General features: G+C 53.7%; 1 protein-coding gene across 1 annotated transcript in view; it reads right to left on the reverse strand.

Moving 5' to 3' along the window:
- dnah2 (dynein, axonemal, heavy chain 2) overlaps nucleotides 1-20402 on the reverse strand; it is a 75764-nt gene that overhangs the window by 47684 nt on the left and 7678 nt on the right. Inside the window, exons 7-16 of the mRNA XM_047048787.1 lie at nucleotides 18654-18810; nucleotides 17082-17164; nucleotides 4961-5141; nucleotides 4086-4224; nucleotides 3149-3366; nucleotides 2864-2959; nucleotides 2483-2719; nucleotides 1819-2007; nucleotides 1186-1289; nucleotides 142-331 (exon numbers count right to left, since the gene is read on the reverse strand). Of these exons, the coding sequence (XP_046904743.1) occupies nucleotides 142-331; nucleotides 1186-1289; nucleotides 1819-2007; nucleotides 2483-2719; nucleotides 2864-2959; nucleotides 3149-3366; nucleotides 4086-4224; nucleotides 4961-5141; nucleotides 17082-17164; nucleotides 18654-18810 (1594 nt within the window). The remainder of the gene's footprint in view (nucleotides 1-141; nucleotides 332-1185; nucleotides 1290-1818; nucleotides 2008-2482; nucleotides 2720-2863; nucleotides 2960-3148; nucleotides 3367-4085; nucleotides 4225-4960; nucleotides 5142-17081; nucleotides 17165-18653; nucleotides 18811-20402) is intronic.

Here is a 20402-nt window from a genome sequence, read left to right on the forward strand (position 1 = left end):
ATGTAGACCGGGGATGTAGACCGGGGCTGTAGACCGGGGCTGTAGACCGGGGCTGTACGACCGTGTCTGAGTCGTGTGGCTGCAGCCAGCGTGGGGGCTGGGAGGGGGGCTGGGAGAGAGTGTCCTGCAGGGTCACGTTACCTGAGCCAGTCCAGAGTACATGCGGCCCATGGATTTGAAGTCCAGCCCCTCGGAGCAGTTGACCACGATGACGTACATGCCCAGGGCCTTGCCCAGGTCCTTCACCGTCTCCGTCTTCCCCGTCCCCGCAGGGCCCTTGGGGGAGCCGCCCCGGTGCAGGTGCAGCGCCGTGGTCAGGGTCATGTAACATCTGGGGGAGGGGAGGGGAGGGGGGGTTACAGGGTGGACGTCATGTGAGTAGACCTGCCTCTGTGAGGACGGGGAGGTCATGAGGACGCTGACGAGGACAGGGGGAGACCCAGAGAGAGAGAGATCCTTAGGGAGAGAGACATCCAGAGAGAGAGAGAGAGAGAGAGGTCCTTAGGGAGAGAGACATCCTGAGAGAGAGACCCAGAGAGAGAGAGAGAGAGAGAGAGAGAGAGAGAGAGAGAGAGAGAGAGAGAGAGAGAGATCTTTAGGGAGAGAGACATCCAGAGTGAGAAACCCGGAGAGAGAGAGGGGGACGAGACAGCGACCTGTCTTGAACCCTGCTCCTGCGCTCAGCCTCTCTGCATGTGTCCCCTGCACCTGTGGCTGGTGCTGCAGCCAGCCTGGTGCTGCTGACGACACTAATAGGGTCTGCTATCTCTGCCAGTCATGTGATGGTCTTAACTAATTACACCGATGCTAATCATAGACATGTCTGCTCTATTAAATAGCTGCTCCCATTAAAACAGACCGCTGATGCTGGATGTTGATATGCTATCTAGACTATGATTTGTCTCTCCACTGAATGGCTTTTCTGCTCTTATAATCAACATCCCAATTAGAGGGAGCGATTGATCTCTGGGTTTGGCGTGTGTGTATGAGCATGTGTGAGTGAGCGTGTGTGTGAGTGAGTGAGCGTGTGAGTGTGTATAAGCATGTGTGTGTGTGTGTGTGAGTCAGCGTGTGTGTGTTTGTGTGTTTGTGTGAGTCAGCGTGTGTGTGTGAATGTGTGTGTGTGAGTCAGCGAGTGTGTCAGCGTGTGTGTGTGAGTAGTCTGTGTGGAGGCGGGCCCCCCACCTGTCAGTGAGCGGAGTAATGACGAGCCGTCCAGAGTTGCCCAGGTACTCGTATCCGTACTTGAAGTGTGTGCTGGTCTGTCTAATGATACAGTCATCCACTTCCTGTGGGAGAGAGGAAGTGGGGAGAGGGGGATGAGGGCAGCTGGCTCTCATCCTCAGTGGCTCAGTCCTCCTCCTCGTCATTTCCATCTCCAAAACTGCCTTTTTTTCTCCCCCTTTCAAGAACTTCTCCAGGCACAGTTTCAGAAGACAGTGTTGGCATGGACTTTGGTTCACCTCTCCTTCTTTTCTTTCACCCCCCCCCCCAGAACTTCAGTGGAAGTTTCAGTGAACCCCCCCCCCCTCCTACCTTCTCCCAGTAGAGGCGGAGCTAGCTGAACCTTCCCCTCCTCCTACCTTCTCCCAGTAGAGGTGGAGCTAGCTGAACCTTCCCCTCCTCCTACCTTCTCCCAGTAGAGGTGGAGCTAGCTGAACCCTTCCCCCCTCCTACCTTCTCCCAGTAGAGGTGGAGCTAGCTGAACCCTCCCCCCCTCCTACCTTCTCCCAGTAAAGGTGGAGCTAGCTGAACCCTTCCCCCCTCCTACCTTCTCCCAGTAGAGGGGGAGCTAGCTGAACCTTCCCCTCCTCCTACCTTCTCCCAGTAGAGGCGGAGCTGGCTGAGCCAGTCGAAGGCGTTGACGTCGTTGCAGCCGGTCTTGGCCAGCTTGTCGATGACGTCGCGGTTGTGCACCTCCACGGTGACCAGCGCCACGATCTTCAGCCGCAGGATCTTGGAGAGGTTCCCCCGGATGGCCTCGGAGTAGCGGTGCAGCATGGACACCTGCGAGGGAGGGGGCGTGGTCACATCTCCTGGGAGACACGGCCAGCGCCATGTGAAGCCTTGTGCACACAGGGCTGACAGAAGTCTGACAGAAGTCTGACAACCCTGTCAACATCACCCTCTCACTGTCTACACCCTGTCTATGTGTACGTAATACACACCTTTGAATGATTGTGTATAGGTTTAAATGAACTTGTTTGCGCCAAATATCTGTGTGCTCGTGTGGCGTTGTGTAGGTGTTTGGGTTGGGGGTAGCTGTGTGTAACTGTGTGGTTTTGTGTAGGTGTGTGGTTGGGGGTAGCTGTGTGTAACTGTGTGGTGTTGTGTCTGTGTGGCCTCCACTCCAGTTGCTAGCTGTGCTACAGTACACTGCATCAGCCTCTCTCCTCCTCAGCCTGTCCTTCAGACAGTCCTATCTGAGACAGACACACCGTCCTGGTCTTGTCTGCGGCGTCCCCCCCCCCCCCCCCCACACCTGTTTCTTCTTCATGGACTTGAGGGCAGACTTGTCGCCCTTGTCCTTGACCGTGAGGAGGGCCTTGGTGACGTCGGCGGTCCACTGGATCTGGCTGGAGGTGATGAGCATCTGTCCAGGCCAGTCCTTCACCCACTTGTCCCTCTTCCCAGCCATCTTCTTCAGGGCCGTGCGACAGTTCTTCAGGGACTCCCTCAGAGTCCAGCGCATGTTCCTCTCCACGTCGCACAGCCACGCCTGGAACACACACGCCACACACGATGAGAGACACGAGAGACGTAGTAATACGCCACAATCACTATCTCCCCACTGGTCGTCACAGAAGGATCATTCTTCCGATCCTCACCACCACCATGACTCCCATCCCCACCTCCAGCCTACCTCTACTGGCCCCTCCAGCAGGACAGGGTGGGTGAGGTCCACAAACTCCCCCTCAGCAGAGAACATCCCGTTGGCCTCCGACTTGCTGAGCCCCACCTGGAGGACATACATAGTGAGGAGCATATCACCCGGTGTGTGTGTGTGAATGTGTGTGAATGTGTGTGTGAGAGAGAGGTAGAAAAAGATAGATACAGTAAGTGATTAAAAAGAGAGAAAGATAGAGAGTGAGGTGTTTTGGTGCATGTGTGTTCCGGTGCGGCTGGGTGTGTGTGTGTGTGTCAGCACCTTGGCGATGCGCAGGCTCTTGATGTTGTCGAAGCACTTCTTGAGGTGCGGCTGCACGGCCTCAGGGTGGCGAGACTGACCCAGGATCTCCAGCAGGTCGTCGTTGGACAGGAAGTAGAACCGGGGGAAGATCTGGCGCTTGGTCTCCAGGTACATGTCCAGAGACTTCTGGATCTCCTCCAGCTTGTTGTTCATCTCCGACAGCTTCTCTGGTAGGCCTGAGGTGTGTGTGTGTGTGTGTGTGTGTGTGTGTGTGTGTGTGTGTGTGTGTGTGTGTGTGTGTGTGTGTGTGTGTGTGTGTGAGTGTGTGTGGGGAGGGGGGGGGGGGGTCAGTGAGGTATGGGCATGAGAGGTAATTTGGGGAAAACATGACAGACAGAGTGAGACAAACCTAAATTGAGAGGTTAAGACAGAGAGACAGAGAGGGAGAGACTGAGAACGAGAGAGACTGAGCCAGAGAGAGAGAGAGAGAGAGAGAGAGAGAGACAAAGCCAGAGAGATAAAAAGAGAGGGAGAGGGAGGGAGAGACAGAGAGAAAGCCAGAGAGAGAGAGAGACAGAGAGAGGGAGAGAGAGAGATGGACAGGGCTGGACTAAGACAGTGTTTGTATTCCCTTCTGCTCTGCTGCCAGGCCAGGGTGTGTGTTCAGCTCCAGAGCCCAGCTCCAGCTAACACACCTGATTAAACTAACCAGCGTCTAAATTGAATGTCATGATTGGCTGGTGATTGGTATTCTGCTGAGGCCTCCCCGTAATCTCCGCTCTTGCTGCCTCGCTGGGCTCCTGCACATCACTCCCGGCCCTGGTGTCAAAGTCTTCATTAACCACCAATGGTTAAAGAAAATGCCCTTTTTCTGCCTTGGTTTCAACAGCCCCCCTGCCCCCTCTCTCTACACGGCATCTCCCTGACCCCCCTCCCCCGTCCCTGCCCCCCGTACCTGGGTGGTGCGTTCCCCTCAAGGCGTTGGTGTCCTTGTTGAGGCGGTCCATGATGGTCTTCCAGCTGGAGTTGATGTCATCGAACTCTGTGGACTCACGAGGCAGCTGCTTCCTGATGTCCTCCCCCAGGAAGATGTTCTGGAGAGGAGGAGAAGGAGAGGAGGGGAGGAGAGAGAAGAGGAGAGAAGGGAGGAAGAGAGGAGAGGAAGAGAGAGAAAAGGAGAGAAGGGAGAGGAGAGGAGGAGAGAGAGGGGGAGAGAAGGGAGGGGGAGATGGGAAGAGGGCCAGAGTGAGAGAGGGGAAAAGGTGAAAAGAGGGGGTAGAGAAAGATGAGAAAGAGATGAGCAAAAAAGCTAAACATACCACTGAATGCCTCTCTAAGGCCAAACCAAGGTGTGTTTACACACAGGCGTACACAAAGGAAGTAGTGCAAACCAGGCCGCAGAGCTTTGTGGACAGCTAATCACAGTTAAACGAGCAAGTGTGTGGCTTTCTGTTGCCCCGACGCTGAGGACACGGGCTTGAGAGAGCAGCCTGCGGGTGGATGTGTTAGTGTGCTCCAGACCACAGGGTTCAGATGGAGGGTGTTCACACTGGGTACAAACCCTGTTCCTGTAGAGCCAGGCAAGGCCAGCTCTGCCTGAGAGGGAGAACACAGTAACATGAGTGGGCATGGGAGGGGGTCATGTTGATTTGTGTGTGAGTGCGCGTGATTGCGTGAGCCTGGACATATGCGTGAGTGCACATGTTTGTGTGTGAGTGTGTGTGTGTTGGGGCAAGTTGTGTGTGTGTCAGGACGTGGTGTGTGTGTGAGAGTGTGTGTGTTGGGGCATGTTGTGTGTGTGTGTGTCAGGACGTGGTGTGTGTGTGTTACCTCCAGGTACATCCACTGTCTCTGCACGGTGATGATCATCTCGATGACCTCCAGCACCAGGGAGAGGCAGCGCTCCCAGCGGTCCACCTCCTTCTCAAACGCCCTGACGAAGCGGGACGCCTTCATGGTGGACAGGGTCACCTGGTTGTCCTCCAGAGCCTGGAACACCTCCTCTGTTCCCCTGGAGAGAGGAGCAGGAGGGGAGGAGTGGAGGAGCGAGGGAGGGGAGGAGGGGAGGAGGAGGAGAGGAGGAGCGAGGGAGGGGAGGAAGTGGTGGGGAGGAGGAGTGGAGGAGCGAGGGGAGGAGGAGAGGAGGAGGAAGAGAGGAGGGGAGGAGCGAGGGAGGGGAGGAGAGCAAGAGAAGAGGAGCGAGGGAGGGGAGGAGGAGCGAGGGAGGGAAGGAGAGCAGGAGGAGAGGAGGGGAGGAGCGTAGGAGGGGAGGATGTGGAGGGAGGAGAAGAATAGGAGTAGGAAAAGGGGGAGAGAAACAACAACCGGGGCGAAAGGGAGGAGAAGAGAATGAGAAGTGGAACGAGACATAGGGATTAGATTACTAATGCAATTAGTTTGCAATACCATCCCAGCCCCAAAAACACAGCGTTCCATCCCACAGGAGAAAATGCTTGCATTGCTCCCACAGGACAGGAGCGTGTGCAGAGGACGAAGCCCATGAACACAGGTCTGGCCATGTTCTGCTCCCCCAGCCTGTGTGACTGTGGAGATGGCGGCTCTGTAGCCATACTGGGAGGGCTGGCCAGAGCAGCCTGCTCTCTGCTCCATCATAACACACACACACACACACACTCATACACGCACAGACCTCCCTCTCCAGCTCCCTCTGTCCTCAGGAGAGTGATGGAGGTATTGTGGGGACTGGGGGGGTGGAGGGTCAGAGAGAGCCTCCATCAGCCCCTCACGAGAAGGACAAAGTGAAGCAGCGTCCGCCTCTGCCCCCCCTGCCTAGCGTGCCCGGTAACCATGGCAGCAGCCTCGCACGGCACTGCGGCCGTTGCCATGTCAACAGCGGCGGCAGGCTTTCTGGCGAGGATCGGGCTCGGCAGGGGCGACACACCTGACGCAGGCGCGCACGCACACACGTAGACACACACACACATATGTAGACACACACACACACTCACACAAAGGCAGGCCCACCCTCATGATGGTTGGAGCGTTTGTACTGTATATGAAGTGAGGAGGGGGTGTGACAAGGGTTCAAAATGGTGCGTTTTCTAAATGGTGACGGGTGTCGTTGCTGTCGCCCTGAGCCCAGCTGGAGCACACACACACACACACAGGCAGGAACCAACCTACAAAGGTATAACGCTTTTTACAGATGCACAGAAAGGCAAGAGGGACACACACACTCTTAGACACACACACACACACGCAGAGAGCATGGCACCAGCAGGTGTGCGGAGAGACAACCTTTCTTTCATCAGACGTGGTAGGCTTCAATCCCCCTCCTCCTGTTTAGAGCTGCTCCTCCACTCTGGCTGTCTAATTAGAGCCCCTGCCTGGCTCTGGGCTGGCTGGGGGACTCTGCACACACACACACACACACACACGCACACACACACGTCACAGCTCAATCTCTTCCACACTCACAAACACAAATGCACCGCTATATATACACATTTCTTTCAAACTCCAAAAAGCAGCAGCACATCACCTTAACACACACGCACACACACCCGCACACACCCAGCATCACGCCATACCCCGCTGCTGTCCACATATTAATAACCATGTCTCCAATGTCAATTTCAGCTCTCAAGGACTGTGGGTGCTGAGCAAGGCAGGGGCCATGCAGAGAGAGTGCTGGAGACACACACACACACAAGCACACACACACACACACACACAGCAGCACACACAGCAGCACACACACACACACACACACAGAGAGTGCTGGAGACACACACACAGAAGCACACACAGAGAGAGAGTGGGGCCTTAATGGAGTAATGCATTCATGTCCTTATTCATAGTGATTCCCTGGAGCTTGCTAGGTCCTCCAGACTCATCTACCTAAACAAAACCTCAATACCTCTGGCAGGGAGGACAGGGAGGGAGGGAGGCGGGAGAGAAGGAGGGAGAGATGGAGGGCAGGGGGAGGGAGGGAGTGAAGAGGGGGTGGGCAGAGATGGAGGTTGTCATGGCACTGAATACCCACAGATTAATCACATCTGATATGGGGAAGAAAGAAATGTTATGAAAGGAAGACAGAGAGTTAGATAGAGAGAGAGAAATAAAGAGAATGGTAGGTAGAGAACAGAGGATGAGAGAGAGAGAGAGAAAGAGAGAGAGAAAGAGTGAGAAAGAAATGAAGAAAATGGCAGAGAGAACAGAGAGAGAACAGAGAGAGAGAGATACAGAGAGCAGAGGAGGAGCGAGAGCAGAGGAGGAGAGAGAGCAGAGGAGGAGCGAGAGGCCCAGCAGCAGCAGGAGGGAGGAAGGCAGGTTGTTTAGAAAGCGCCGGGTACTTGACCTCCAGAGTGGTGAGAATGAGAGGAGAGGGCCTGGCCTGGGGCTGGCTGTGCTGCCCTCAACACAGCACGCTTCATCAGACAGCACACACACACACACACTACTCGGAGCATGAATACACTGTATGCACACATGAGAGAAAGATCCATATGGCACTGTCTTGAAGGCCTCAGAGCATATCCAAGTGTACATGCACACACATATTCATATCACACACTCCCTACATAGTTTTGCCATGCACACACAAACACACACACCACCCAGCCACACACCATTTACAGTCAAATGCTGCTAGCACTGTAGGGCACACACACACATCCTAACTGACCTATATACACCCAGGCAGTAATCATGCTTGACAATGCTGACAGACCACACATGTTGTACACACACTATAATGACACAGTAACCCTGACGACACAGATAACACATATGGGTTGACTGCCACAAGCACCCAAACACACAAAGGGTTCAATACCCCCCCCCATACACACACACACACACACACACACTCACACTGCTGTTTCCATTGACTGCTCAAGCAGCCACGCGGCCTCTTTAAATGCTGAAACAACAAACTCACTGACCCAAAGCTCTGTTCACATGTGCTTGGCTTGGTCTGGGCTAATACACCAACACAACACACACACACACACCCAAAGATAAAATATATGCTGATCGATGTGGAGCTGGAAAAATGCCCACAGAGCTAATGCCCACTATTCTGACTGGCTGGCTGACTGGACACAGCCCAGAGGCTGAGTGAATGGAGGATGTGGCTAGCTAGCTAGCTAGCTGGCTAGCTGTGGCTGGTTGGCTGGCTGGTTGGCTGGCTGGCTGGCTGACTGGACACAGCCCAGAGGCTGAGTGAATGGAGGATGTGGCTAGCTAGCTAGCTAGCTGGTTAGCTGTGGCTGGTTGGCTGGCTGGCTGGCTGACTGGACACAGCCCAGAGGCTGAGTGAATGGAGGATGTGGCTAGCTGGTTGACTGGCTGGTTGGCTGGCTGACTGGACACAGCCCAGAGGCTGAGTGAATGGAGGATGTGGCTAGCTGGCTGGTTGGCTGGCTGGCTGACTGGACACAGCCCAGAGGCTGAGTGAATGGAGGATGTGGCTAGCTAGCTGGCTAGCTGGCTGGCTGGCTGGCTGACTGGACACAGCCCAGAGGCTGAGTGAATGGAGGATGTGGCTAGCTAGCTGGCTAGCTGGCTAGCTGGCTAGCTGGCTAGCTGGCTAGCTGGCTAGCTGGCTAGCTGGCTAGCTGGCTAGCTGGCTGGCTGGCTGGCTGGCTGGCTGGCTGGCTGGCTGGCTGACTGGACACAGCCCAGAGGCTGAGTGAATGGAGGATGTGGCTGGCTAGTTGTCTGGCAGACTAGCTGGACATGTGGTTGGCTGGATGTGTAACTGTGTTTTCGATCACAATATACTGCCTGCTTTTAATGTTTCACACACGAGAGGAGTGGAATAATCTTTTGGGTGAATCTTTGATGGTGTGTGTAGTGCAAACGCCCAAGGGCATATTTATATATGGGTAATTCTATTCAGAGCCTTGAGTGTGTATCCACTGCAAAGCAGGGAACAAGTGACAGACATGCACAGAGAAACGCATCATTGACGCACCTCTGAAGCTCATGCATGCACACACATTCATACACACACTCGCTTACACGTACACAAATGCACATTAACCATTTTTGCACATTGAAACTAAGCTTGAGCTTATAAACACACACACACACACACACATCCCAAATGCCACTACCTTCTAAAAAAGATGCCAGTGTACCCACAGACTGAAATGAGAGAGGCGCATAATTGGGACCATAACTGGAAACAAGCGTGTTTATGTGAGAGAGGGCTTCAGTGTTTCATGTCTCAGTGTACTCTGACTCTATCTGACAGCATCTTGGACACACGAGACTGCATGTTAACGTGAAGCCAGCTACTGGGACCAGCTCTACGTTGTTTTGTTTGTTGATGTGCGAGAGATAGACTGGAGGAGGCCCATGCAGAGGAGTTATCAGAGAGCTCTGAGCACCACGCCCTCTCTCCCTGCATCCACTCCATGTTCACCGTGCTCTCTTCTCTCTCTTCCTCTCCTCATCCTGAACTCCTCTCCTCCTTTTCCTTCCCCTCTCCTCCTTTCTCCCCCCCCCCCCCCCCCTCTCCTCTCCTCTCCTATCCCAGGACAATCAGTGGTGCTGGCTTGGGATGCTAATTGAATTGGGCTGGAGGTCTGGTGGTAATGTGCAGCAGATGGCCAGGGCATTCCTGCATTCTCCAGCAGCGGGCCTGGATCTGCCCAGGGTAATGAAAGCAGCACGCAGGCTACAGAACAGCCCTCACCCTCTTACTGTGGCTCGACACACACTGGCACTCACACACTCACTCACACTCACACACACACACACACACTCACACGTTTGTCCCCTCATGGCCACTTGCTTAGAAAAGGTGTCACACAGAGTTGTCGTCATTTCATCCAGAAATACGGCGTTTGACTAATACACAAACGCACTTGCTCTCTGACGCACGCACACACACACTCGTAATCACCGCTGACGCACAAACACACACACAATCGACAGTACAGTGCATGTCTTTGTTACATTCACCATATACACTGCACCCAAACCAAGCTCTCCGGTGCCAGGCTGTTGAGCCCTGTCACTAGGTGGCAGTGTTGAGCTGTGAGGAGTCCAGAGCGCTGCTGTTTAGCGATGTGGGAGCGCTGCACTGAAGACATAATAAAGACACAAATCAATTTTGATAATTTGGAGAGTGGCCCGACCTGGACTGAGTTATAATTTTCCAGGTCTTGTGCTGCGCTGGAGAGTAAACAGTATGCACAGTAAATCAGAGGGGAGGCTGGAGAGAGGGAGGAGGGGAGCGAGGGAATGAAAAGGAAAGAGAGTGAGGCGGGTCGGAAGAAATGCTTCAGGAAATAAAAAAGGAAAAAATAGGAGATAGACAGCGGCATGAAGGGAGAGAGAGAGACGAAACAGAAAGGGGGAGAGAGAGAAATAATAAGAGATGTGGTTGAAAAGCAGCTTCTAATGTAATAACAGCTCTGTAAGGAGAGGGAAACATTTGCTTCTCACAATAACAACCATCATCGGCTATCCAGTGCATCTGGAAATAAGCACAACCCAACCTGCTATATGTCTGTACGTGTGCATTGACGTGTGTGTGTGTGTTGTCTCGGGGTGATTCTCCTGGTGTGACATGAGCGTGGGCAGATTAGAGGTGAGACAGATAGAGAGGTGCATTGTCGTCAGGACGACGAGTGTGTGCTCGACTGAAACTACACAAAGCAAACAAGACAACGTGCCGTGTACGTTTGTGACTGAGTGTGTGCAATTCCCCTCTGAGGAGGTCTGTACATACCGTTATAATGTGTGTGTGAGCCTGTATAAGTCTGTGCGCGCGTGTGTATGAATGCATTAGTGACTAAGGGTGTACAAGTGTGTGTGTGTGGGTGCGTGGCAGCCGTTCTGGGGGCAGTGAGAGATGGATGGGCGAGTCTGTAGGTGGTAATTACAGGTGATTTGTGCTCTGCCGTGCACAGCATGTCCTGCCGTTTGGTTATTACAGCCAGAGCAGCACAGCACAGGGGCTGGAGCATCCACTACAGGACCCCATCACACAACAGGCTGGGCTCTGGCACACACACACACTGTGCACACACACACACACACACACACACACACATGCACACGTGAACGCACACTATACACACACCCTGTTAACACACACACATACACATGCGCATGCATACAGACGCCCACAGGTACTGTACATAAACACACTGCGCAGTACACACGTACACACACAGATACTGTTCACACACCACTCACTGTACACACATACACACACAGATACTGTTCACACACCACTCACTGTACACACACACACACATCATGCACCCTCGCACATCTTCCTGTCCCCAGAATGAGGCACCAGCATACCCTGGCCTCTGCTCAACCACCTACCTGTCATGGGTGGGCGACCACTTCCACACTGTGTGTGTCTGTGTTCACTGTCTCTCTCTACTGTACCTGTCTTACTCACATCATCCACACTGTGTGTGTTTGTGTTCACTGTCTCTCTCTACTGTACCTGTCTTACTCACATCATCTACACTGTGTGTGTCTGTGTTCACTGTCTCTCTCTACTGTACCTGTCTTACTCACATCATCCACACTGTGTGTGTCTGTGTTCACTGTCTCTCTCTACTGTACCTGTCTTACTCACATCATCCACACTGTGTGTGTCTGTGTTCACTGTCTCTCTCTACTGTACCTGTCTTACTCACATCATCCACACTGTGTGTGTCTGTGTTCACTGTCTCTCTCTACTGTACCTGTCTTACTCACATCATCCACACTGTGTGTGTCTGTGTTCACTGTCTCTCTCTACTGTACCTGTCTTACTCACATCATCTACACTGTGTGTGTCTGTGTTCACTGTCTCTCTCTCTACTGTACCTGTCTTACTCACATCATCCACACTCTGTGTGTTTGTGTTCACTGTCTCTCTCTACTGTACCTGTCTTACTCACATCATCCACACTGTGTGTGTCTGTGTTCACTGTCTCTCTCTACTGTACCTGTCTTACTCACATCATCTACACTGTGTGTGTCTGTGTTCACTGTCTCTCTCTCTACTGTACCTGTCTTACTCACATCATCCACACTCTGTGTGTTTGTGTTCACTGTCTCTCTCTACTGTACCTGTCTTACTCACATCATCCACACTGTGTGTGTCTGTGTTCACTGTCTCTCTCTACTGTACCTGTCTTACTCACATCATCCACACTGTGTGTGTCTGTGTTCACTGTCTCTCTCTACTGTACCTGTCTTACTCACATCATCCACACTGTGTGTGTCTGTGTTCACTGTCTCTCTCTACTGTACCTGTCTTACTCACATCATCCACACTGTGTGTGTCTGTGTTCACTGTCTCTCTCTACTGTACCTGTCTTACTCACATCATCCACACTGTGTGTGTCTGTGTTCACTGTCTCTCTCTACTGTACCTGTCTTACTCACATCATCCACACTGTGTGTGTTTGTGTTCACTGTCTCTCTCTACTGTACCTGTCTTACTCACATCATCCACACTCTGTGTGTTTGTGTTCACTGTCTCTCTCTACTGTACCTGTCTTACTCACATCATCCACACTGTGTGTGTCTGTGTTCACTGTCTCTCTCTACTGTACCTGTCTTACTCACATCATCCACACTGTGTGTGTCTGTGTTCACTGTCTCTCTCTACTGTACCTGTCTTACTCACATCATCCACACTGTGTGTGTGTGTGTTCACTGTCTCTCTCTACTGTCTGTGAGTGTCTTACTCACATCATCCACACTGTGTGTGTCTGTGTTCACTGTCTCTCTCTGTACTGTATGTGAGTGTCTTACTCACATCATCCACAGTGTCATCATCCATCATGTGTCCTGTCCTCCCTGACACCTCCATCAGTTACTGAGAGGCCCAATCATTTGGAATTGATTAAGTCCCCCCCTCCCCCCTCAGACGAGCCGTGTGAATACAAAGCAGCCCATATTAGGACTGTCCCATAATAAAGAGTGGTGAGAATGATTCCCCAGTCCCAGGATATAAGCTTCTGTAGGAAAAGACAAAGGGAGGGAGATTAATCATACGTTTATCCTCCCCTCTCTCTCTCACTCTCTCCCGTGTCTGTCCAAATCTCTCTCTCTCTTCTGCTCTCTGTCTGTCCAGATCGCTCTCTCTCTTTCTCTGGCTAGTGATGTGGCCAGGGATATGATGATGGGGCATATAGGTTTGTGTTAAACAAGGGGATGAGAGGAGGAGAGGTGACCTGATGGCATCTCTCCTCCTACACTGAATCCTCCTGTAACCAAGGACGCAGATCTGAAAGAGAGACAGTTAGAGAGACCGAGAAGGAGAGATAAAGGCAGAAAGAGAGAGAGAGACACAAAGCTTCTGCTCAAGAACGAGCACCTAAGGATCTATAAATAGGTGGAGAGGAAGGAGAGAGAGAGAGGAGGGCAATTGGCGTGTAAGCTCTCTCTATCTTCCAGTATATCCTCCACATGCCGTCCTCCTTCCCTCCCCCTCTCTCTCTCTCTCTCTCATCCACTTCTACCTGTCAATGTTGTTCATCCACTCCCTATCAGCCTACCCTCTGGGTTTTTACCTCATTCTACAATCCATCACGCTCACCTTCCCTGTCTCACCTTTCTTACTATGTGTTCACTCTGTTCCTCACTCTGTGCTTTTCCACCTTCCTTTCCTCTTCTCCTACATTCCTTTTCCCCCTGATTCTCTCTCCGAGCGCGCGTGTGTGTGTATCTGTGCGTGTGATTGGTATGCATGTGTGCATATGTGTGATCGGTGTGTTAGTGTGCGATTCGTGTGTGCGCATGTGTGTCTACATGTGTACTCTGTGTGTGTGTGACCTGTGTGTGTGTGTGACCTGTGTGTGTGTGCGACCTGGCGGCTCCCTGGTGGGAGAGGGGAGGTGACGTGACACCTGGAAGCAGGCTGACAGCCTGGAGGAGCGAGACGACGCTTTGCCGCTTTCATCCCTGACACGTTTCAACCTCCTCCTCCAACCTCACACACCGGTCGCCACATTTAGACACGCTCACACACACACAATGACATATCCACGCCCCTACACACACACACATACACACATTATTACCCCCACACACACACACAAAATGACATATCAACGCCCCCCCCCCCCCCCCCCCCCCCCACACATATATATATATACACACACACACACACACACACACACACAGATAGACATGTCAACACCCATCCTTAGGTAAACATGGTCAGATGGTTCCTATAGCCTTGGTGTGACCACACAGCTCCTTGCCCTCCGGCCAGGGTCTTCCACACTGCCCTCCCACACCCGGAGTACTGCCCTCCCACAGCCAGGAGTACTGCCCTCCCACACCCAGGGGTACTGCCCTCCCACAGCCAGGAGTACTGCCCTGTCACACCCAGGGGTACTGCCCTCCCACAGCCAGGAGTACTGCCCTCCCACACCCAGGGGTACTGCCCTCCCACAGCCAGGAGTACTGCCCTCCCACAGCCAGGAGTACTGCCCTCCCACAGCCAGGAGTACTGCCCTCCCACACCCAGGAGTACTGCCCTCCCACACCCAGGAGTACTGCCCTCCCACAGCCATGAGTACTGCCCTCCCACACCCAGGAGTACTGCCCTCCCACACCCAGGAGTACTGCCCTGTCACACCCAGGAGTACTGCCCTGTCACACCCAGGAGTACTGCCCTGTCACACCCAGGAGTACTGCCCTGTCACACCCAGGGGTACTGCCCTCCCACACCCAGGAGTACTGCCCTGTCACACCCAGGAGTACTGCCCCCCCACACCCAGGAGTACTGCCCTGTCACACCCAGGAGTACTGCAGTCACACCCAGGAGTACTGCCCTCCCACACCGAGGAGTACTGCCCTGTCACACCCAGGAGTACTGCCCTGTCACACCCAGGAGTACTGCCCTCCCACAGCCAGGGGTACTGCCCTCCCACACCCAGGGGTACTGCCCTCCCACACCCAGGAGTACTGCCCTCCCACACCCAGGAGTACTGCCCTCCGACACCCATGGGTACTGCCCTCCCACAGCCAGGAGTACTGCCCTGTCACACCCAGGAGTACTGCCCTGTCACCCAGGGGTACATCCTCCAGACACAGCCCCGCGGCCGCGCCACACAAACATGTCAGACCCAGTGATGAAACATCCCTGTGTTTGGCATGTCTGGCTCGGCGCTGTCTGGGAGCGATTAATCCGGTACTTGACTACTGTCAACATGCTAGGGTTTCAAACGCCCTGTGATCCTAAACAAACTGTCACATGTGGTTTCTGCCGATGGGAGAGGTAATGTGTTTGGAGGGAAAACGTCATTTCTTAGACGCACTGGATGTTCCGTTGGCTGATAAGCTGTTTAATGTGACATCATTAGATTACCAACCAAACCCCCCACCAAACAATCGTTAAGGTCATGGCTTATCGGAGCTCTCCAAAGCTTTGGCATCTCTTATTGTGCATAATCTCCTTCTTTTCTCTTCTCTTCCTCCTCTACCCCTCCAGCCCTGGAGGCCTTTGGAAGTGACTTAATAGCACACACATACACACACACACACAGAGACACACACTCCCCGCACACTGCCACACCTAGTAACACAACACTGCAGGAAGACTGCCCTTACTACATCACTAATGTTCCAGAGCCCCGAGGCAGTGCTGCTCTATCACGTTGACAAAATGGCTGCTCCCTTTAGTTTAGCACCAGGCAGGATGATCTTGTGTGTTGCTCCTTGGTTGGGGGGGGAGTTATTTCCCCCCCGATATGAATGCAGCGTGAGACTGGATCTGACATCGCGAAACATTCCCCAGCTTCCATCGTACCGTGAACACACACCAACCAAGCCCTCCCTCGGTTGAGCAAGGGGTGGAGATGCGGAGGAGGAGGTTGGGTGTGTGTGTGTGAGTGTGTATGAGTGTGTTTGTGTGTGGGGAGGAAGGGTTGTGAGGGAGGGACACATGAAAGTTATGGTTCAATTAGGCGGAGGGTAAAAATAATCTAATCCATAAATTAGCTAAAAGTCAATTAGGACAAGTTGCCAATTAAGGACAAATGTGTGACTTGAGGGCAAGTGTATAACAGGCAGCAGGAGAGGCTCCATGCTGAGAGCAGGACTGTGTCCTTGCTTGTTTACGTGGTGCCAGGCTGAGGCAGAGCAGGGGCTGTGTGTCTGCTCGAGAATTACCCACGCTCACGCAATCTGCTGAGGCCCACCTAGGGCCCTGTCTGTCTGTCTGTCTGTTTGTCTGTCTGTCTGTCTGTCTGTCTGTCTGTCTGTCTGTCTGGCTGTCTGGCTGTCTGCCTGTCTGTTCTGAGTAGATCCTCTGACTGGGTTGCGTGTCTAAATGTGTGTGTGTGCGGGGGGGGGGGTGAGGGAGTCAGGTGTTGGAAGGAGTTTGTAGGGCAGAATGAGCGATTGTGATCTGACTAAATGCTCAGCAGAGCTGAGCTCTGGCGGGGGGGGGAGTTACCCAGGCTTGTCTGCTCTGTGTGGAAGAGCAGTCCAACTAGCTGTGTGACCCTGAGCAGTGAGCTCACAGCCTGCTGAAACAGCAGCTCCCCACACTGCTGGGGGGAACCTGGAACAGCATGCTTCACCCTGAGCCTCTTTAACACCAGGCGGCTTAACAGAGGAGCCCATCTCCTGGTCTCTCCTGTGATCTTTTACCTGGTGACCTGACCTCTCTGTGACCTTTGACCCCATGTCCCTCCTCCCCTCAGCCTGTGGTGACCCTTGACCCCCTGTCCCTCCTCACCTCAGCCTGTGGTGACCCTTGACCCTCTGTCCCTCCTCACCTCAGCCTGTGGTGACCCTTGACCCCTCCTCCTCTCCGTTTGTGATGAACCTTGACCCCCTGTCCCTCCTCACCTCAGCCTGTGGTGACCCTTGACCCCCTGTCCCTCCTCACCTCAGCCTGTGGTGACCCTTGACCCTCTCCTCCCCTCCGTTTGTGGTGAACTTTGACCCTCTGTCCCTCCTCACCTCAGCCTGTAGTGACCCATGACCCCCTGTCCCTCCTCACCTCAGCCTGTGGTGACCCTTGTCCTTGTACGTGGTGATGTCCAGGACTGTCTCCTCCCAGGTCTTAGCGATGCTCTCCAGGCCCTGGAAAACACCAGAATAACAACGTTCACAACCACACACGCACCTCACCTCACATGCTTACTCCAGAACAAGGGTGTGCTTGTGTGTGTGTGTAGGTGTAATGTGTGTGTGGGTAATGTGTGTGAGTGTGCGTCTAGGGAGCAGGGGAATTAGCGTCCTGAGCAGGCGAGCAGACAGCTCTCCTACAGACGTGAAACCATTGATGTTGGCACCTCACGGAGCGGCGCTCACTCACATCACACAGCTGAACCTTCCAGAAATAAGCATGATGATGAACAAGGCATGCAACCAGATATATATACATACACACACGTTCTTCTTTTCCTCGCTCCTTCTCCTTCCTCCACCACTTTTTCTCATGACTTCTATGTGAACTGTGTCAGGGGTTGTGGGGGGGGGGGGGCAAAGGGGGTGGCTGTGGGTGTTCACACACTCTGTGTTGATGTAACCTCTGTTGGTGCCGAACACTGAGGTGGGGGTGGGGCAAGAGAGAGAGGGAGAGAGAGAGAGAAAGAAGGGGAAGGAAGAAAAACAGAAAGAGAGAGAGAAAAGGAAGAAATGGCAAGAGAGAGGGAGAGAGAGAGCGAGAGAGAGAGGACTCAGAGTGTCTGACAGTCCGACAGGGCAGGGCCCCCAGGACAGCAGCGAGGCCCCCGGTCTGATCTGATGTGGAGGATATCAAGCCCTGCTCAGGCTCAGTCTCCCCCGGCGCTCAGCTGCCAGAGCTGGACCCACCCAGGGGAGACCGCCGTGATGAGCTGCAGCCACAGCGCTAATGCTAGCACCGCTAACGGCTAGACAGCAACCTAACCTCTCACATTATGATCGCTGCAGCTTGCTGGATAATTAACCCCCATTGCTGCTCTTGCTAGCTAGGTACTTAACCCCTCCGGTACCTCTGCTCCAGCTAGTCGGCTAGCTACTTGACCCTTAGCAGCGCTGCATCAAGCTCTGTACCTGGGGCTATTAGCGCACAGAGACCTTTGCACCTGTGAGCCATTTATCACTATAGACCCACACTGCCCACCAGGAGGCTTTCATAAGCTGTGAGCACACATGAAGGCGGGCCCTGGGTCCCAGAGGAGACCAGGGTGAACACTTTGGAGGGCCGTGAAAGGAAATACACTCTGAACTATGAACCCAGAGAGAACATAGAAAAGATTGAATGACTGACGCCCCAGGGACATGTATGTGTGGAGAGAGGTGGAGAGATGATGAAGTCAGCACTACATGTTGTGGTAGACAGAGAGAAAAGATAGAGAGGGGGGGGGGGGGAGAGAAAGAGAGAAGGCATGAACGAGAGAAACAGGACTGAAATAAACGAGGAGAGAAAGAAAGAAGAAGAGACATGGGTAGAAAGAGAGAGAGACGGAGAGTCTGGCAGTGGACAGCAGAGCATTGAAAGGCTCTACACAGGGAGAGAGGTGTGTTTGTCAGCCAGGCAGAGAGCACAGCCGTCCCCCTCCCTCCCTCCCCCCACAGGGCTGACCTGCTCTATGGACAGCTCCTTGCTGGCCGCTCCGGAGATCTCGCCTATGCGCTCAGCGTGCTGGTCCATCCCCAGCGCCACGATCTTCTCCAGGGTAAAGTCTGGACTGGTGTGGTCGAACGACCGCTGCAGCTCGTGCCTGATCTGCTCCCAGTGTCTGGTGGCACACACACACACACACACACACACACACACATCAGGTTAGAAAGGCCAGGTAAAGGAGGAAGGACAGAGAAGAAGAGGGAGTTGAGTGGAGAGTTTCCAGATGAGGAGATCCAGGTCCTTCCATGCATCTCTTCATTTCTGTGTTCCATCTCATTCCAGGGTTGTCCCTGCCAGCACAGTGGGGGCTTCAGGCGGGAGACAGCGACATGCGGGCTGACTGGTGCACGTCTGGTGAAGTGTCTCCTCCAAGTGGGTCATTACCACCTCACCCTGACGAGCCTGACTGACAGCTGACAGGAGGAGACGGAGGAGGAGGAGGAGACGGAGGAGGGGAGGGAGGGTATCTGTGCCCCACCATCCCTCTGGCGTTTTTCCTGGTGTTTAATCACAGTCTCACACTGGGAAAACTCCTCCCCAGGTGCCTCTATGACTCTTGACTTCAAACGCACACCCGTGAACCCTCTCCTCCCCTCTCCTCCCCCACCCCCCGCGGCGTTCTGCCGAGTCTCGCTGTGCACCCCCCGGGGATGAGTCCACGCTGTTACACGCTCCCCCCCCCCCACGCCTCTCACAGCCTCCCATCGCTCAACGTCAGGTGTGAGCTGTGTGTTTATGGTGTGATGTTGTCCCTGGGCGGGCGAGGCCCGCGACAGCTGGGGAGAGATCTTTCAGAGGGTTACATCACCGACGATTAGCCCCCGTCGGTCTGTCGTATCGTCGACACGTATGCACACTGACTCTGGGCCCTGTGTCAAAACAAGCACCCCTGGAGGAGGGAGCTGGACAGGCCAGGGGTTTCTGACAACGCCAGGTCCAATCTGGGGGGGGGGGGGGGCTGACAGAACAACGACAGGGATAGAACCCTTAGAACACTGCTTTGGATAGGAAATGATTTGTCTGGGGGAGGGGGGTTGGCAGTTGGAGGACTTGTGTATTATTACAGACACGGGAAGAGAGAGACAGAGACAGAGAAGGGAGAGAGAGAGAGACAGAGACAGAGAAGGGAGAGAGAGAGACAGAGACAGAGAAGGGAGAGAGAGAGACAGAGACAGAGAAGGGAGAGAGAGAGAGACAGAGACAGAGAAGGGAGAGAGAGAGAGTTGAGGGTCAACATTCCCCATGGCCGGGTCTGGCGCCAGGTCTGCTCTCTTCCCACTACCAAGACAGAGAGACAGAGAGACAGGGCCAGGCCTGGGGAGACGGGGCCAGGCCTGGGGAGGGATGGGGGAGGAGGGGGGGTCCACTGGGACCAGATCGTATAGACACTGCCGTCTGACAAGGGGAAATTACATAGTGTATTAAAGAGGGGGAAATTAGACATATAAGGAAGGGAAAACCTCAGGAGTGCACATGCTGTTGAAGACCTTGGGAGAAGTACACTGTACGGAAACATCGATGGGGAAGATGAATTTACGGTGTTTTAAAGTCCTTTAACAGACCTTCACCTCTCAACCGAGTATTCTGCAGCAGAGCTGCATACAGGGCTGGAGATGATGAATTGGGAGGAGAATTTCATCCATTACAAGTGAGGATGAATGGTAGGTGAGAAGGACACTAGTCTAGGATAGAGTAGGATAGGTGAAC

Source organism: Hypomesus transpacificus, chromosome 25 (genome assembly GCF_021917145.1).
Source record: "Hypomesus transpacificus isolate Combined female chromosome 25, fHypTra1, whole genome shotgun sequence".
Taxonomy (NCBI): Eukaryota; Metazoa; Chordata; class Actinopteri; order Osmeriformes; family Osmeridae; genus Hypomesus; species Hypomesus transpacificus.